This window comes from Ammospiza nelsoni, chromosome 1 (genome assembly GCF_027579445.1).
Source record: "Ammospiza nelsoni isolate bAmmNel1 chromosome 1, bAmmNel1.pri, whole genome shotgun sequence".
In the NCBI taxonomy this organism is placed as follows: domain Eukaryota; kingdom Metazoa; phylum Chordata; class Aves; order Passeriformes; family Passerellidae; genus Ammospiza; species Ammospiza nelsoni.
Window position 1 is genome coordinate 397,443 of NC_080633.1, and position 16,981 is coordinate 414,423.

The window sequence follows — 16,981 nt, forward strand, 5'->3', positions numbered from 1 at the left end:
AGGGAAAGGGGAACTTTCCAATAAAACTGGTGAAAAGTGTGCAAAGTCCGGTCTCTTTATTAGTTGAAGGCAGCGGGGGGGCCCCAGCCCGGTAGCCCCCCAGGGACTGCTCGGAGCAGGCTCCCCTGGCAGGGGACTCTCCCAGCACCTCTGCCCTGGGCCCCATGATCGGAATAAAGCTGTTTATTGCCTTTGAATTGCCTGATCCATAAACCCCGGCGGCTTCAGCCGACGCCTGAGGGTGGGGCGGGAGCCGAGGGGCTGCTGAGGGGCCAAGGGGCCCTGTCCCAGACAGCCCTGTCCCGTGAGGGGCTCTGTCCTGGGAGGGCCCTGTCCCGGGGGCCCCTTTTCCATGAGGGGCTCTGTCCTGGGAGGGCCCTGTCCCGGAGGCCCCTTTTCCGTGAGGGGCTCTGTCCCGGGAGGGCCCTTTCCCGGGGGGCCCTGTCCTGGACAGCCCTGCCCCAGGAGGGCCTGTCCCTGGAGCACCCTGTCCCGGGGGGTCCTGTCCCAGACAGCCCTGTTCCTTGAGGGGCTCTGTCCCGGGGGCCCCTGCCCCAGGAGGGCTTGTCCCGTGAGGGGCCCTGACCCGGGAGGGCCCTGTCCCAGGGGCTTCTGCCCCGGGGGGCCCTGTCCCGGGGCACGGGCAGCAGGTGTCTGAGGGGCTGAGCCTGGGGCCGGCGTCTCTTTGGCAGTGCCCTCCGAGGGCCTGGGGGCGCGGGCACGGCCGCTGCCCCGGCCCTGCGCGGGCTCCACCGCCAGCCCTGAGCCGCCGGCGCCCTCACACCGGCATCGGCATCTCGTTGTACTCGTCCACACCTTCCCGCTCGTCCAGGATGGGCTCGGCCTCGGCTGCGTCCAGCTGCGGGACACGGCGGCTAAGGGGCAGCCAGGGCCCCACGGGAGCCCCCCGGCCTCGGGAGCCCCCCGGCCCTGGGAGCCCTCCGGTCCCCGGAGCCCCCCGGGCCCACTGCTCCCGGGAGACCAGCGACGTGGCCACTTACACACTTCATCTCCCGGTCGGTGAAGATGCGGCTGAGCAGGCACATGCGGAGTGGCACCGTGAGGATGAGGATGAAGGGGAAGGCGAGGGAGGCCACAGTGGACATGACGGCCCAGAGCACGGCCAGGCAGGCCAGCTGCAGCCCGGTGAACAGGTGCATACGCAGCGTGCGCACCTGGGCACAGAGGGCTGTCAAGGCTGGGGCACTGTGTCCCCCAGCCGGGCTCTGTATTGCCCTCCCACCACGGGCACAGCCTGGCTCGGGGCACCCACAGCCCCAGACACGGCCCCCGAGTCCCCACTCTGTCCCCCTGTGCCCCCTAAACCAGGCTCTGCCACAGCCTGTCCTGCAGTGCTCCTACACAAGAGTACCCCAGCCCGGCCACTGTCCCAGACAAGGGTCCTGCCCCAAGGATCCTCCTCAGGCCCCCTCCCCACCTTTTTGACATAGGTGACATCAGGGTGGTGCTTGGGGGGCATCAGCAGCAGCTGCAGGCGCTCATAGAACTGGATGCCGTTGAGGGAGGTGACGCCCATGTAGAGGAAGATGCCGAAGAGCACGGCCAGTGGGATCTGCCGCAGCAGGTCCCCGATGACAATGGACAGCCCTGGGCCAGAGCAGCATCCGCCTGGGAAGGGGGCTCAGCACAGCCCTCCAGCCCCACCTGCCCACTTCACCCCCTCACGCGGGGAGGGTCCCACATCCCTGTGCCCACTGGGGACAGGATGGCCACATCAATTTGACCAGGGCTCAGGGTGCCCCAGCTCCGTTCCCCACACTGCCCCCTCCCCACTGCAGCCTCCCACGGCCCCCCAGCCCCCTCCCCACTGCACTGCAGTCCCCCAGGACCCGAGGGCCGGACCTACCGACCAGCACGGCCACCAGCAGCCCGGTGACCCGCTGCTCCTTCACCTCCTGGATCTTGGGCTTGTCCCCAGGCGCCACGGCCTTGCTCATGACGGTGAGGGCATTGGCGTGGGTGACGGAGCGCACGGTGGCTGCGGCGAGCCAGGGCAGCCCAAAGAGCGCGAAGAAGCCGCCCATGGCCACGATGAGCAGGAGGTCGAGGTGGAACCCGGAACCCTTCTGCAGCATCCGCTCCTTCTTGCTGATGATCAGCCTGGAACCAGCGCAGACAGTTGGCGCAGCATGGGCTCCCCCTGCCCTGCCAATGCCCCCTGCCCGCCCCCAGTGCACTCACGTGGTGATCTGGGTCTCCATGAAGATGAGGATGAAGACAAGGATGGCGGGGAGGCCACTGGCCACCATCATCCACACGGGGAAGGCACTCTGCACACCCAGAGGGTTGATCACCCAACCCCGCTTGTCTGGGGCTGTCACCGAGAACCCACTGGGCACACTCAGCTTCTGAAGGGAGAGGGGGACACAAATGTTCAGAGGGCACCGGCTGTGCCCCATAGAGTGAGGGGGTCATGGAGGCACCGGGACCCCCAGAAGCCATAGTGAGAGGGAGAGAGAAGGTCAGATGCTGGCACGGAGCAGGTGCAGCCCTGCTGGGAGCAGATGGAGCTGCTGACCCGCAGCCAGGACAGTGGGACGGGTCACAGGGATCCCTAGGAGGGTGTGGGATTAGGTGTGCTGCCCAGGCAGTGGATGGGTGGCTGCTCACCTGTGTGTAGGTGTCCCGGATGCTGTAGTCCACCAGCACCATCACCAGGATGGCGATGGGCACCCCAAAGTCCCCGATGAGCCTCCGGATCTGGGGGAACACCAGTGCCAGCCTGGCTACAGCCCTCCTGGTTTACCCCACGGCACCCAGGCTCAGCCCAGCCCCCCTGGGCTCAGCCCAGCCCCACAGCCCCCAGCCCCAGGGCCGTCCCCACGCACCCGTCCGGGGAAGAAGCGGCTGTTCTTGAACTTGCGCAGGAAGAAGGCGATGAAGAAGGTGCCGGCCATGAGCACGAGTGAGAGCAGCGCCGTGTTGGGCTGCCCCGTGACCTTGGTGGCACCGCGGGCAGCAGGGCTGTTGACCAGGGCTGTGGTGTTGGCCACAGTGCCATTGCCCCAGGCCTCGGCCGAGCTGTTGGCACTCAGGCAGCCATGCAGAGGGTGCTCCTGGAAGATCTGGAGCAGGAGGATGGGATGTTCAGCCCCGTCCTGCCTGGCCCTGCCCCACTGCCCTGGGCTCACCCCCACAGCTCACCTTGGCCAGCTTGGAAAAGGTCTCATAGATGAAGATGAGGGAGATGAGAAAGGCAAAGATCTCCTGGGTGAAGCGGGAGACGAAACGCACCAGGAAGCTGCCCTCAAAGGCCACCATGACCAGCACGATGAGGATGAGCCAGAAGCCGATCCAGACACGCCCCACCAGGTACTCCAGCTCGTTGGACGTGCAGAACTGCCCAGCCGTGCAGACAGACAGATGGACAGACAGGTGTCAGGATGGTCACAGGGCTGGACAGAGTCTGGGCAGTGGGGCAGAGCCCTGGCAGGAGGGCTGTGGAGATGTCTGCCCTGGGCAGTGGGGCTGGGGTGGGGGTGTCTCCCCAGCCCCAGGGCAGACCCCAGCAGCTCACCGTGAAAAAGGCTTCCTCAAAGACCAGCAGCGGCCCCGAGAAGCCGATGACCAGCAGGGGCTGAGCACCCAGCAGGCAGAACAGGACGCCCTGCAGCGACGTGGAGATGATCAGCTCCGACACCCCGATCAGGTCCTGCGTCTTCTCCCCTGCGGCAGCACAGGCACAGGCACACCATCAGGATGGGCCCTCGGGCACGGCCCTGCCCCGCAGCACACACGGCGGGCAGCACCAGCACCGCTGCAGCCCCCTGCAGCTGCTCCACACCCACACTCACCCAGCAGCCCCATGCAGCTGTACCACCCTTGGCAGGCTCCACACCCGCACTCACCCAGCAGCCCCCCGAAGGTGATGGCGGGCGACAGCGCAGCGAAGTAGATGAAGATGACGGCAGCGATGCACTGGGGGTCCAGCGCGTCGCGGAAGTCGCTCAGGTAGTGGGGGTACCTCCGCCGCACGTCCCGGATCAGCCCCCCGAAGGGGCGGCCCGTGCGCCTCAGGGGATCATCGTCCTCCTCGGCCTCGTCCTCCACCACCTTCAGCTTCAGCAGAGCTGGGGGCGAGCGGATGCACAGACAGACAGACAGACAGACAGTGAGACCCCAACAGCTGGGACATCCCAAGCCCTGCCCTGGCCCCAGCCCTGGCACCTTTCTCCTCAGGGGACTTGGGCTCCAGCAGCAGCCTCCGCTCCTGCTCCATCCTCTTCTTCAGCATCTCGCGCTGGAAGTGGGCGACGCTGCGCAGCAGCTCCTCGCCCTGCACCTCAGAGGGCGGCAGCACCACGCTGCAGTCCAGGAACTCGTTGATGGCGTTCAGAAGGTCGTGACGGTCGTCGGCCAGGTAGGCAGCCTCGTGGAATTGCTGGGGGGCCACGGCAGGGTCAGTGCCCACACTACAGCCCTGTGGCTCCTGAGAGCCCGGTATTCCACAGCCCTGACCCCAAGGCCTCAGCATGGCCCTGGTCCTGGCACAGCCCTGAGCCCCAACCCTGGCACAGCCCTGGCCCCCACTCCAGGATGGCCACGAGACCCCAACATGGCAAGGCTAACTGGCATCCTGGCATTGCCCCACACTCACTAGCCCTGACAGGTCTCCAGGCCCTCATCCTGGCATTTTTCTGAGACCCCAGCACTGGCACAATCTGAGCCCTCCAGCCCATCCCATCTGAGTCCTGACCTGCCTGCCCCATCACAGTCCCAAAGCCCCAGTCCAGTGCTGTCTGAAGAGCATAGTGCCAGCACGACCCTGAATCCCCAGCCCTGGCACAAAAACCCTGAGCCCCCTGCCCAGCACAGGCTCAAGCCCCTGAACCCCATCCTGGCACAGCTCCAAACCCCTCAGCCGGGCACAGCCCGAGCCCCCTGCCCGTTAGGACCCCCATGCCCCGGGGCAGGGACCTTGTCAGACATGAGTGTGGAGATGGAGCGCCCAATCTCGTGATAGTCCATGTGGGTGCTGCTGGGGCCCAGCAGCACGAAGAGGAAGCGCACAGGCACGGGCACCTCCAGCACCGCGTCCAGCTCCACGGCCTCCTGCAGCCGCACAAAGGCCATGGTGGGCTGGTCCAGGAACTCCACACAGCCTGGGGGGCACAGGGGGCACAGGGGTCACCAGGGCGCCTGGCACGCGGGGCCCCCACACCCCTGGCCTGCCCACCCCTCCATACCCACGAGCACCACTGTGGCCTCAGCGTTGTCCGGAATCTTCTCCAGCAGCTTCAGCTCGTGCTTTGACTTGGAGCGAGTGATGCCGGCCGGGGGTGTGGGAGTGAGGACCTCCCTCTGTGGGGCAGAGTGGGGGACAGGGTCAGGGCCCTTACAGGGCACGGGCAGGGCGGGGGCCGTGGCACCCACCTCCCGCTCCACATTGATGTGCGTGTCGTGCTCGCCGGCGTGGCCGGCGATGAGGGGCTCGGTGACGGCAGGCTCGCTGCCCTCGGCCACGTGGTTGGTGCTGTGGTGGTGCACGAGCAGGGAGCCCAGACTGCCCGCCGAGATGTTCCGCGGGAAGGAGAACTCCTTCTCGTCGCTCGGGTGGCTGCGGGACAGGGCCAGGACTGTCCGTGGTGCCCGGTGGCACAGCCATTGCCAGGATCCCAGGGACAGCATCAGCTCCACAGCTCAGGGAGCAGGGCCCGGGGGCAAGGGGCTGTGTCCGTGCCCCCCATGCCCACCTGTGCTTGAGCAGCAGTGCCCGCAGCACGTTGGCACGGTCCTCAGCCCGGATCTGGTCCGTGATCACCATCTGCTCCACCACCTGGTGAGCCACCCCCGGCAGCGTCTTTTGGTCCAGGTCCAGGAGCACGGCCCCTGGACAACAGAAGGGGTGCTGGGGCCAGCAGGGACAGGACCCCACCTCACTCACCGTGGGCCCCACAGGGTGGTCCCTGCCTCCCTACCATGGGCCAGGGTCTTGCGGAGCTCCAGGAGGCTGCGGAAGGAGAGGGAGGCCACGTGGGGCTTGCCCCAGCGGTCTGTCTCCTCCTCCACGTCCTCCTCAAACTTGATCCAGCGCGCCGTCTCCTTCCACTGCAGCTCCTGGTTCTTGTCCACCACCAGCTCGTTCAGCTCCACGAACACCTGCAGCACAGCAGGGTCAGTGCTGGCACCCTGGGGCCTGTCTCTGCCCGTGCCCTGCCCAGGACCCCGCACCTCGTGGGGCTGCCGGTCCTGCTTGCGCTGCCGCGTGCTGGGCTCCTTGTGGTCCTTGCTGACGTGCACCACCTGTGCCTTGGCGCTCTTCCGCACCAGGTGCCGGCGCACGCCCGGCACGTCCTCGAACCGGTGACCTGGGACGGGTCAGCAATGGGGGGTGACCACTCTGTGGGGCCCTGCACCTCAGACCCCAGCACAGGGGACACTGAGCCCTGGCACGGCCAGTCCTGCACCTCAGACCCCAGCACGGGGGACACTGAGCCCTGCCACAGGTGCCCGTGGAGCTGTGGGATGTGTCCTGCCAGGGAGAGCTCAGGGCAGAGCCATCATCCCACTGCTGGAGGCAAGTGCTGCAGCTTTGGGGGGGTCACCGGGTCACCACCAGCAATGCCACCAATCGAGGTGGCTCCTGGCACCAGGGTTACCTGTTCCCTATGTGCCAAGGCCCACCCATGGCCACCAGCATGTGGGCTCTGCCCTGGCTGTGCTCCCATGGCAGCTCCACAGCAAAAGCATCACCTGCCACCCTGAGAGCCCTGGGCTGTGAATCCCTGGGGCTGCTGAGTGCCCAGGGGAGCCACCACCACTGCTACTGCTGTCACTGGCTCCAGCTGCCCAGCTCCTGGCTCCTGGCCATTTCACAGGGACTCAGCCCAGCCGTGGCTCCAGGGATGGGTCCCCTGTTGTTGTGCCTAGCACTGGGAGCAGGGTCAGTGCCTGCACCCAGCCCAGCTTGGCTTCAGCCGCAAGGCAACCTGGCACTGCCAGCCCCACTGCCCCAAACCCACCATCCCCAGCAATGCCAGCACCAGAAATGCCAGCCCCACCATCCCAAACCCACCATCCCCAGCAATGCCAGCACCAGAAATGCCAGCCCCACCATCCCAAACCCACCATCCCCAGCCCCACTCCACTGTCCCAGCCCACTCTCCTGACACAGAGTGGACACCAGGGCAGCCCCAGGGGCACAGCCCCACTCACTCTTCATGTAGTCCAGGTCAGCCGAGGCCAGTGTCTGTGCCTCTGACTCGTCTGTGGGCATTTTCTGGTAGCGGTCCTGCTCTGCGGCCGTCATGCTGCCGATGCAGCGCCGCTCGTGCAGGTTGTAGCTGCGGTGCCCCGGCTGGGATTTCGGCGCAGGGCGGCCCGGGGACCCGGCCTCGGCGGCTGCCCCCTCCCCCAGGGCCCCCTGCTCGGCATCGGGGCTGCAAGGCAGGAGCCCAGCTCAGTGCTGAGCCCCCTCTGCACCCCAGGCCTGCCACGGGGTACGGGAAGGGGCTGTCCAGCCCCAGTCTGCCATGGGGCGGTCAGAGGACACTGCCCTCTCCCCAGGAGCCCCAGCACGGCCCAACCCCGGCTCACCTGCTGGCCTGGGCTTCCTTCGGGGCCGTGCCCCCGCGGGGCTCAGGGGGGGAGCCGGGCAGTGCCGCGGGGGCCGCCGGCTCCTCTGCCTGCCGGTCGCTCGCCTCATCCTCCTGCAGGAAGAACTGGGGGGGCAGCGGGTGAGCCGGCTGCTGGGGAGCCGCGTCTCCCTGGCCATGGCAGCAGCGGCCCCGGCTCCTCCGGTGCCCAGCTGTGCCCAGGCACGCTGAGCTTGGAGGCCCAGCGCTGAGCCAGGGGAGCACAGCGCTGAACCAGCGGGGCACAGCGCTGAACCAGCGGGGCACAGCGCTGCCCCCGCCCCAGCCCGGCCCTCACCTGCACCGCCTCGGCCGGCCCGGGCTGCCGCAGCTCCTCCGCCGACCGCTCCGTCTCCGTGTCACACGCGTCATCCTCATCCTCCTCAGCCTCCTCGATGGTGGGGGTCTCTCCGGGGACAGAGGCACGCCGGGCCTTCTTTTTGCCCTTTTTCGGGATGCCCTTCTTGCGGCGGGCGTCCGAGGGCAGGTGCGTGGAGAGCGGGTGGTGGATGTGGTGGGACGACTGGCGGTGGTCTGGGGGAACCGGGAGTTGGTGCTGTGTTCCCTGCCCATTTCCTGCCAGCTCCCCACTCCCTGCCTGCCCCCTGTCTGCCCCCTGCCCGTTCCCTGCTCCGTGCCCGCCCTTGGCCCCGCTCACACTCGAAGTCCTCCTCGCCGTAGCTGCGGCCGGCCTCCTCGGCATTGCGGGGGTGGGCGTCGTTCAGGATCTCCTCGAAGCGCTCCACGCCCAGGGCCTTGTTCAGGTCCTTCTCCTCCTCCTCCTCCCCGAAGGCAGGTGAGCCGGCGCCCAGCGCCTCCTGCTCGGGCTGCGGGAGGGCACGGGGATGAGCGGGCACGCGGCAGCACCGCTGCTCACTGTGCCCCGGCCCCAGCATACCCCGGGCACGCCGCCCCGCGAGATGGGTGCCCCGGGCAGGGCTGTCTGAGCTCCGGAGGCACCCAGGGGCTGGGCACCCCTGTCCTGGGCTGGGCACCCCTGTCCTGTCCTGGGCACCCTTGCCCTGGGCACCCCTGCCCTGGGCTGGGCACCCCCTGCCCTGTCCTGGGCACCCCTGCCCTCGTCTGGGCACCCCTGCTCTGGGCTGGGCACCCCTGCCCTGGGCTGGGCACCCCCTGCATCATCCCACCCCACGCACCCCAGCACCCCCGGTCTCAGCGCTGTGCGCCGGTGTCACCTCCGCCCCAGGGTGTCACCTCCACTCCACGTGCTACAGCACCCCAGCTCCAGGCCCTGAGCTGTGCCCCGGGTATCCCCTGCCCTGCTCTCCTCCGGATGGGACCCAGCACTGCCAGTGCTGTACCCCTGGACAGCCCCAGCTCCCCCAGTGCTGTGCCCCGGTGCCGTGCCCCCCCCCCCCCAGTGCTGTCCCAGCCCCTGGCCCGCCGAGCCCCCGGCTCTGTGCCCCCCGCCCCCCGCTGCCGCTGCCCCCCAGCCGGGGGGTGCCAAGGGTGGGCTCCGGGGGAGGGGCTGCGGGGGCAGGGGGCGGTGCTGGGGGCGGGAGGGGATGCGGGGCTGGGGGCGCAGAGGGATGTGCAGGCTGCGGGGGGGTTGCGGGGGTAACGCGGCACCGGGGGCTGCGGGGACACGGGGGCTGCGGAGCTGGGGGGTGCGGAGGATGCGGGGCTGGCCTGGCGGCTGCGGGGGCTGCGGGGGGCGCGTCCCCGGCCGGTCCTACCTGAGTCATGGCGGAGCCGCTCCCTCCGCAGCTCCCGCAGCGCTTTATCGGAGCGGCGGGACCGGCCGGGGATGGGGCCGGGGGTGGGGGGAGAGCGGGGGGGGGGGCGGGGGAGGGAACCGGGGGGGCGGCGGCTCCGTCCCGGCCTTGCCAAATATTGACGGAGCCGCCTCGCGCCCGTCTCAAGGTGACGGCGAACGCAGAGGGCACCGGCGGCACCGCGGCACCGGCGGCGGCCCCGAGCGACCGCCCCCCCCGGAATGCACCGAGGCGCCCCGGGATGCACCGGGCCCGCCCGGGATGCGCCGATCCCCCGCCACCTCCGGCCCCTCGGGACGCACCAATACCCGGGACCCACCGGCTTCTCCCGCCGAGCCCCGGCCCCCGAACCACCGGCTCCCCCGGCCCGGCGCGGATTGCCCGGAGGGCAGCGAGCCCACGGCCGCGCTCCCATTCCCCGGGGCCCCACGGACCCCCGGTAAATCCCCCCAGCCTTGCACCCCTCAGCCCCGGCGGGGGCTGCACAGCCGAGCCCCCCACCACGGCCCCACCCAGTGACCCCGGGACCCCCGGAGTGGGGGGGCAGGGGTGTAAAGGGGCACCCCAGGCACCAGGGTCTGCCTGCAGGGACAGCGGGGGGGGAGCTGCCAGCACCCCGAGTGGGCACCCCAGCAGCACCTGCGGGTCCAGGGCTGTGCCATGGCCACCCCACATGAACCCCAGCCCAGGTATCCAGTTTGGGCACAGGTGCCCCATACCTATCCCCATTGCACAGTGACCCTGGGCTCCCAGGGGGGTTACCCAGAGAGTGACACAGGTAGTCACTCTGCAGTGGGGTGACCCAGGTGATGGCCCATGCCACCCCATCACACCCCGGCACACATGGGCTGCCACGTGACGGCAGGGGTGGCCTCAGAGCACATCCTGCACCTGCATCTCCCCCTCCTGCCACATCCCTCCCACCATCCCCGTGCCCCCTTTGATCCCCCAGACCCCCAAGCCCCTTTGGCCACGGCCCCATGGCCCTAAACCTGCCGGGCTCCATCCTGCACCCCAGCAGCACCCACCCCACCTTTGTCTGGCACCTGGCGTCACCGTGGCACAGGTGGGCACGGTGCCCTGGGCTGGCAGCGCACAGAGAGCCCCCAGAGCCCCCCTAGGCCGCAGCTTACCTGGGAGCCCCGGAGGAACTCCATTAGGATGGGGCCGGTCCCATCCCCGGTCACGTGCGGGCGGCGGGGCTCGCCAGCAGCACCGGGCGGCCGCGGCGTGACACGGGGCTCAATCATTAACCCGGCCAGAAACGGCCGCCAGGGCAGCGCTGGCACCGCGGGCACCGCCACCGCCCGGCCATCGGCGGCGCTGGCACCGCGCAGCCCCAAGGGCGCCCGGCACCCTGGCACGGCTGGCCTGGCCTGCCCCGGGGGGCTGAGCTATGGGGCAGGTGGTACACAGCACTGCCAGCACCCACAGCCCTGCCCCACACCTGAACAAGAGCTAGGGCAGGTGCACTGGGCACTGCCAGCACCCACAGCCCTGCCCCGGGGGCTGAGCAATGGGGCAGGTGGCACTGGGCACTGCCAGCACCCACAGCCCTGCCCCACACCTGAGCCAGAGGCCGGGGTAGGTGCAATGGGCACTGCCAGCACCCACAGCCCCGCAGTCGGGCATCCCCCCGGTGCACCACGGGCTGTGCCATGACACCCGTCACCCCTCCAGGCACTACCAGGGGCTGTGCCATGACACCCGTCACCCCTCCAGGCACTACCAGGGGCTGTGCCATGACACCCGTCACCCCTCCAGGCACTGCCGGGGCTGTGCCATGACACCCGTCACCCCTCCAGGCACTACCAGGGGCTGTGCCGTGACACCCGTCACCCCTCCAGGCACTGCCGGGGGCTGCAGCCTCTCATCCCCCGCCCCGCGGTGGCACTTACGCTCTGGAAGGCTGAGGAGACGATGTGGTGAAGCTCGGAAGACACCTGGGAGTGGGTCATGGCGCTGGCACGGCCCCCGGCGCGGCCGGCTTAGCCCTTTTCCTTCTCGCGGGGGCTCAGGGGACGCTCTCGGGGCAGCATAACCTGGGGGCACACGGGGGATCAGGGGTGCCCCGGGCCGTGCCGCGGGCGGGGCCGGGGCTGCCCCTCCTCGGGCCGCGCTGGCTCCGGGCTGGTTTGTCTTGGCCACCGGCTGGAATGGCAGAGCCGCGGCCAAGACAAACGCGGGGAGGGGAGCGGAGTCGGGGCAGCGGGACCCCGGGCAGGCACCCAACCCTGCGGGGTGCGGGCAGCGTGCCACACTCGGGGGGCACCGCAGCTCCCGACCCTGCCGAACGCCCACAGCCCTCCCCCGTTACCCCAGCCCGGCCCAGCTTCCACCCACGTTCCCCCTTGGCAGCTGCCCGGCCCCGCGCTGACCCCTGTGGCACCGGCGTGCCGCGTTTATTGCCACGGGAGGTGCCCACGTGACGGGGGCACCGGCGAGGGTGGTGACGGATGACTGCGTCTCACATGGGTGGCATCACCGTCCCGTCACCGGCACCGCTGGGGTGCCAGCACGGCGGCCGCGGCGAGGCTGCAGGAGCTGAGCTCAGTGAGTGCCGAGGCTGCGGCTCCGAGCCTCACCGCAGCCCTGAATCCCACCTATTCCCAAAATTCGGTGCTACCCTGCTCCGGCTTCACCCTAATCCCCGCTCCCGTCCGGGGCCGGAGCCAGCACATCCACATTCCAGCAGGCAGATTATCCGCCCTGCCACGCCGCTCTCCTGGGGCGCCCGCCAAGCCGCCGCCAGCGCTCAACCCCCCCAAACTCGGGATGGGACCCTCCCTCGGGGGGACCCGCAGCTGGGCCACCGCCTCGCAGGGCGCACAGGACGGTGCCGCCGCTGTGGGCACTAAGCAGCTTTTTGGGCTTAATCTCGTGGGCAGCTCGGGATTAGTTTGGGAACACACTGGGATTGTTCTCGGGAACGTCGTGCTTTCACCAAAACACCCGAAACGGGGGTCCTGGCCCCCAGGTGCCACAGCACGGGCCCGGCGGGATGGTGACACTGGGGACATGTGGCTCCCGGGAGCCGGGGGCATGACCCCGCTGGAAAGGATGATGGAGAGCTGGGGGGGACAGGGGGACACTTCTGCTTTCCGTCGCTGAGTCACGGACGAGTGGCGGCCGGGAACGGCTCAGGGCTCGCGCCAGCCCCGTGGAAAGGGGCCAGAACAAGCCTTGGTTGGTGTCCTGCGGCCAGCCCCACTCCCGGGACGCTCTGGCACCCTGGCATGGGGGTCGGGTCCAGAGCAGACACCCCAGGACAATCCCACGGCCACCACACGGCAGCTGCAGCGCCGCCACCTCGCCCTGCCGCCGGGCAGAGGGGTCAGGACACCCACCCGAGCCCATGGCGGCGGCGGCACCGTGCCGGTGTCGGTGCTGGCACTGGCACCGGCCGCGCCCCGCGGCACAATGGCCCCTTGTGCAGGCCGGGCCGCCCCGACAAGCGATAAGCGGGGCAGGAGCGCTCCGGGCGCTGGGAATGACCTGCCGCTGCCACGGGCGCCCAGCGCCGCTGCCACGGCCACTCCCGCGCCGCCGGAGTCACATTCCTGGGACCGGCCCCGGCCTGCCTGAGCTGCTGAGGCGATTACAGGGCTCGGCCCCGGCCCCACACCGCCTCGGGGCTGCCCCGGAGCTCCCGGACCCAGCCTGTGCCGGGAGCCACCTCCGGCACCGCCAGCACCGGTGGGAAGTGGGACAAGGGTGCTGGCATTCACAGCACATACACCTGCCCACACCTGCACAGTTATGTCCTGGACAGCCTGTCCACAGCGGGACAACCACAGCTGCACTGGGACAATCACATCGTGGGCAGCCACAACAGGACATCCTGGACAATCACAGCCAGGACACCCACAACCACACTGAGGCACCCACGTCCTGGGCAGCCAGGGCACACATCCACACCAGGACAGCCATGTCCACACTGAGGCACCCACGGCCTGGGCAGCCAGGGCACACATCCACACCAGCACAGCCATGTTCATAGCACAGAGCCAAGACCTCATGAGAAGAGACAAGACTGGAGGTGGGGGACCCCCAGGGCAGCAAGTGTCCTCCTGCCCACTCTGCCATGCCAGTGCCCCCAGTAGCAGCAGCACCAGGACTCCTGCCAGAACATCTCCTGCCACCACTGTGTTACCGGGCAGATCCCTGGCATGGGCTCAGTGCACACACATGTGCCACCCATTCCTGTGCCCAAATTGGCATCAAGGCTGATGGTGACTCCCGTAGCACGTTCCCCAGCCTTGGTGGCGACACCAGCTGCCCCCGTGGTGACAAGGAACAGCACACCGTGTCTGTTGTTGCTTCCTGGCTGGCAGCACCTCCAGCACGGCATGTGCCAGGCAGGAGGAATGGCTGGGGCGAGGCCAGCACAGCTCAGGCTGTGCCCATCCCCTGGGCAGACGTGCCCATGGAACAGGGAAGTCAGGAGACCCCCAGTGCCCTGCACCCCGAAATGGAGGACCGGTGGGCGCTCCAGCACTCTGCTCACCCCCAAATATGGGAGGACCCAAGCTCCCTGCAGCCCCTTGCTCCCTGCCCCATCTCACCTGGCTGCCCCGGGAAAGCCCTGGGTGTCACTGGCACACAGCGTGCCCCCAGATGCCACCCAACAGGGGCACTTGGGACCCTGCAGCCCTTGTCACCACGGGACAGAGCCGGACCAGACACCACTGGCTCCCACCCGGCAGAGCTTCCCATGCTGAAACTCCAGAAACCAACACCAAAAATGTTCACCTCCCCCCGCCCACACCTCTGCCCACGACCTCAAACCACCGGATCTGGAGATGAGTCACAGCTCTGCACCCACATGGTGCCACCACCGCGGTCATTGCCACGGTCACCAATGTGCCAGGCACCCTCCAGCACCCCTCTGCCACCTCAGAGCGGCCGGGATTCCCCCACAGCACCAGACCTGCAAGCGCCTCCTGCCACTGTCCCTCCCCATCCCAGCCCCAGGAGGGGACAGGCACAGCTGCCAGCACTGACAGCACTGACAGCTCGGTTCCTGTAGGACGGGATCGTGGAGGGGTGGTCTGGACACAGGGACAGCCACTCTGTCCCCTGCGGCACGGCTGGCCGCCGCCCACCCCCCTCGGCTGTCGGAGCCCACCGCGGAGGGGTCGCTGCCGCTGTGCCAGCCCCGGTCCCGCACCGGCCCGGCCCCACTCACCCCATCACCCGCGAGCCGCTCCGCCGAGGCTCCGGCAGCTGCCCCGGCCGGGGTCCTGCCCGGCGGGAGGGACCGGGACCCCCGGCCCGGCAGGGGCGAGGCGGGCCCGGAGCAGGAGCGCGGGCAGCGGCGCCGTGCCCGGGGCTGCCGAGCGCTGCCCGCAGTTTTATACCGGCTCCGGAGGAAAACAACCCGCTTGAGCTGCGGCGGGAGCGCGAGCCTTTGTTCCCTGGAGCAGCCCGGATCCAAACACTGAAGCGCTGCCAAGTCCTCCGCCGTGGCTCCCGTGGCGACCCCGCTCCCGCCCCAGGCGTGTTTGGGGACACAGGGGACACGACCCTCTCGGCGAGCGCAGGGTCCCACCCCGGGGAGGGCAGTGCCACCCCCTTGGCCCGGCGCCCCTGGAATGCCCCAGCGCGGCGCCCTCGGGCAGCCAGCCCGGCCCTGCGGCCGCCCCGTCCCGTCTAATGACAGGCTGCCACTGTGGGGGCTGAAACGGGGACAGCGCGGGGACACGGCTCCCACGGTCCCCTCCCTGCCGCCGCCCGGGACGGCGCTCAGGCACGGGGGCACCCGGGCCACCCTCAGCCCTGCCCGGGGCACGGGAGGTGCCGGGAGGGTGCCCCAGCCCGTGCTTTGGAGCCCTCCCGCAGCCCCGCGTCCCGCAGTGTCGCCGCCCGCCCGGCACAGGTGACAAGGCAGGTACAGCGCTCCCTGAGGAGCGGCGGAAGGGCTGCCGGCGGGGAGGCGCAGCCGCCGGTGCCAGCGGATCGTTAGAACGATCAAATCCCGGCTTTTTGGCAAGCGCTTGAAGTGGTGCAGCGACCCCGAAGGGCTCGACAGCAGGTTCCCAGCTGGAGCCCCCTCCGCGCGGGGACGGGGCAGGCACGGAGCCCTTCCCGCAGCACCGGGAGCTGCCAACAAAATTCCACTGCGGAGCGATCCCAAATCCCGACACCGTGCCGCAGAGCAAGTGTCTGTGCGGCTGCCGAGAGGCACCGCAGCCCCCCAAACCTGCGCGCACCCCAAACCTGCTGCCCCGTCCCCGGGGAGCGCTGCGGGGCCACGGGAGACCACGCTCCGTGGGAGAGCCCGGGCTGGAGCCGTGCCCGGCGTTGCTCAACCCCGGATGGTTTCGCAAGGGGCAGTGCCCCGGCACCGGCGGCGCTCAGCGGGCACCGCGCGGCTCCCCGGGCCCCTCGGAGCCCCCGTTGGACGGTGGGGGCGGCTGGATGACCCAGAGCCCTTCCCGGCCCCGGGGACCCCCGGAGCGCCCCGCAGGCGGGGAGCGGGGGGTGCGGGGGGCTCCGGGCGTGCGACGGGGACACGGAGCGGGTCCCGGCCCGGTCACTCACCTGCCGAGGGCTGCCGGGCTCAGGCGCCGCGGGGCAAGCGCATGGAGCGGCCTCGCTGCAAGAGAGGGACGGGCGTGGGTCAGGGGGCTCCCGCTGCCCCGGGACCCAGCGGCACCCGGGACCGCCCCCCACGGAGCTCCGGGGCGGCACCGGGGCTCAGCGTCCCGGGCGGCACCGCTGCCGGCCGGGGGATGGTGCCGGGGTGTCCGGGGGTGCCCGGGCTGGGTACCGCTCCACCTGCAGCCGAAGGAGCCGAGGCACAGGAACATGTACCGGGAGAGCCCGGGTCCCGGGACACGGCACAGCCCCGTGAACCCCCGCAGCGCGGCTGGGACCCCGGAAGGAACCGGGGAAAGCAGAGCCGCGGCCGCGCCGGGACCTGCGGCTGCCAGGGCGGGGCAGGACCCGACCGGGACCGGGACCGGGACCGGGACCGGGGCTGCCGCGGGCGGGGCGGGAGAGGAGGGAGAGGAGGGAGCGGAACGGAGGGGGCTCGGTGAGAGCAGCGTGCGGGGAGCGGGGACAGCACCGACTGGGACGGGCGGCACCGGGAGAGTAGGGGCACTGGGACGGGACCGGGACCGAGACCGGGACCGGACCAGCCGTGCTGCGCCCCGCCAGCCTCACCGCCTCCGTTCACGATCCCGCTGCCGGTGCCGCTGCTTACCGGACAGTCCAGCCGCGCCGGGCGGGTCTGCGCGTCCCCGCGGGGCGGAACGGCGGGAGCGCGCCGGGGCGGGGCGGCACCGGGCGGGTCCGCACTGCTTCCGGCACCGACCCAGCGGGAGCGGACACCGTTCCCGCAAGGGATCCCCTCAGGGCGCCCGCGCAGCGGCGCTGTCCCGGGGAGGGCGGGCGGGGGGACCGGGGGGTCCGGCGGGGACGCGGCGGGCGGGGCCGGGGATCGAACCCGGAACCACGGGGCAGGGGCGGGGCTCGGGGGCGGGGCCATCGCGGGGGTGTGGTGGGGCGGGGACGCGCGGGGGCTGCCGGGAGGTGTGGCGGGGCCGGGACGCGCGGGGGCTGCCGGGAGGTGTGGCGGGGCCGGGACGCGCGGGGGCTGCCGGGAGGTGTGGCTGACTGGCTGGCGGGCGGGCGGGCGGGGGC

The 16,981-nt window shown here is 70.3% G+C and overlaps 1 protein-coding gene across 3 annotated transcripts; it reads right to left on the reverse strand.

Annotated features, from left to right (window-relative positions):
• Window positions 1-41: 41 nt before the first annotated feature.
• Window positions 42-16,696, reverse strand: SLC4A2 (solute carrier family 4 member 2). Of its 3 annotated transcripts, XM_059490285.1 has the most exons (24): window positions 16,542-16,696; window positions 15,875-15,929; window positions 11,230-11,373; window positions 8,254-8,422; window positions 7,894-8,129; window positions 7,558-7,682; window positions 7,177-7,400; window positions 6,193-6,329; window positions 5,940-6,120; window positions 5,715-5,850; window positions 5,395-5,578; window positions 5,208-5,322; window positions 4,939-5,123; window positions 4,189-4,402; window positions 3,870-4,091; window positions 3,539-3,687; window positions 3,166-3,360; window positions 2,850-3,086; window positions 2,632-2,721; window positions 2,203-2,369; window positions 1,868-2,121; window positions 1,439-1,608; window positions 1,002-1,175; window positions 42-859 (listed from the first exon to the last, which is right to left on the reverse strand). In XM_059490285.1, the coding sequence occupies exons 3-24, from the start codon at window positions 11,287-11,289 to the stop codon at window positions 779-781; spliced, it is 3,705 nt and encodes a 1,234-aa protein (XP_059346268.1). In that variant the 5' UTR covers window positions 11,290-11,373; window positions 15,875-15,929; window positions 16,542-16,696; the 3' UTR covers window positions 42-778. The 3 variants fall into 3 exon arrangements, with proteins under 3 accessions (XP_059346268.1, XP_059346117.1, XP_059346187.1); XM_059490134.1 differs by having other exon boundaries at window positions 5,208-5,578; XM_059490204.1 differs by lacking the exons at window positions 15,875-15,929; window positions 16,542-16,696 and adding an exon at window positions 14,520-14,735 and having other exon boundaries at window positions 5,208-5,578.
• Between the last annotated feature and the right edge of the window lie 285 nt (window positions 16,697-16,981).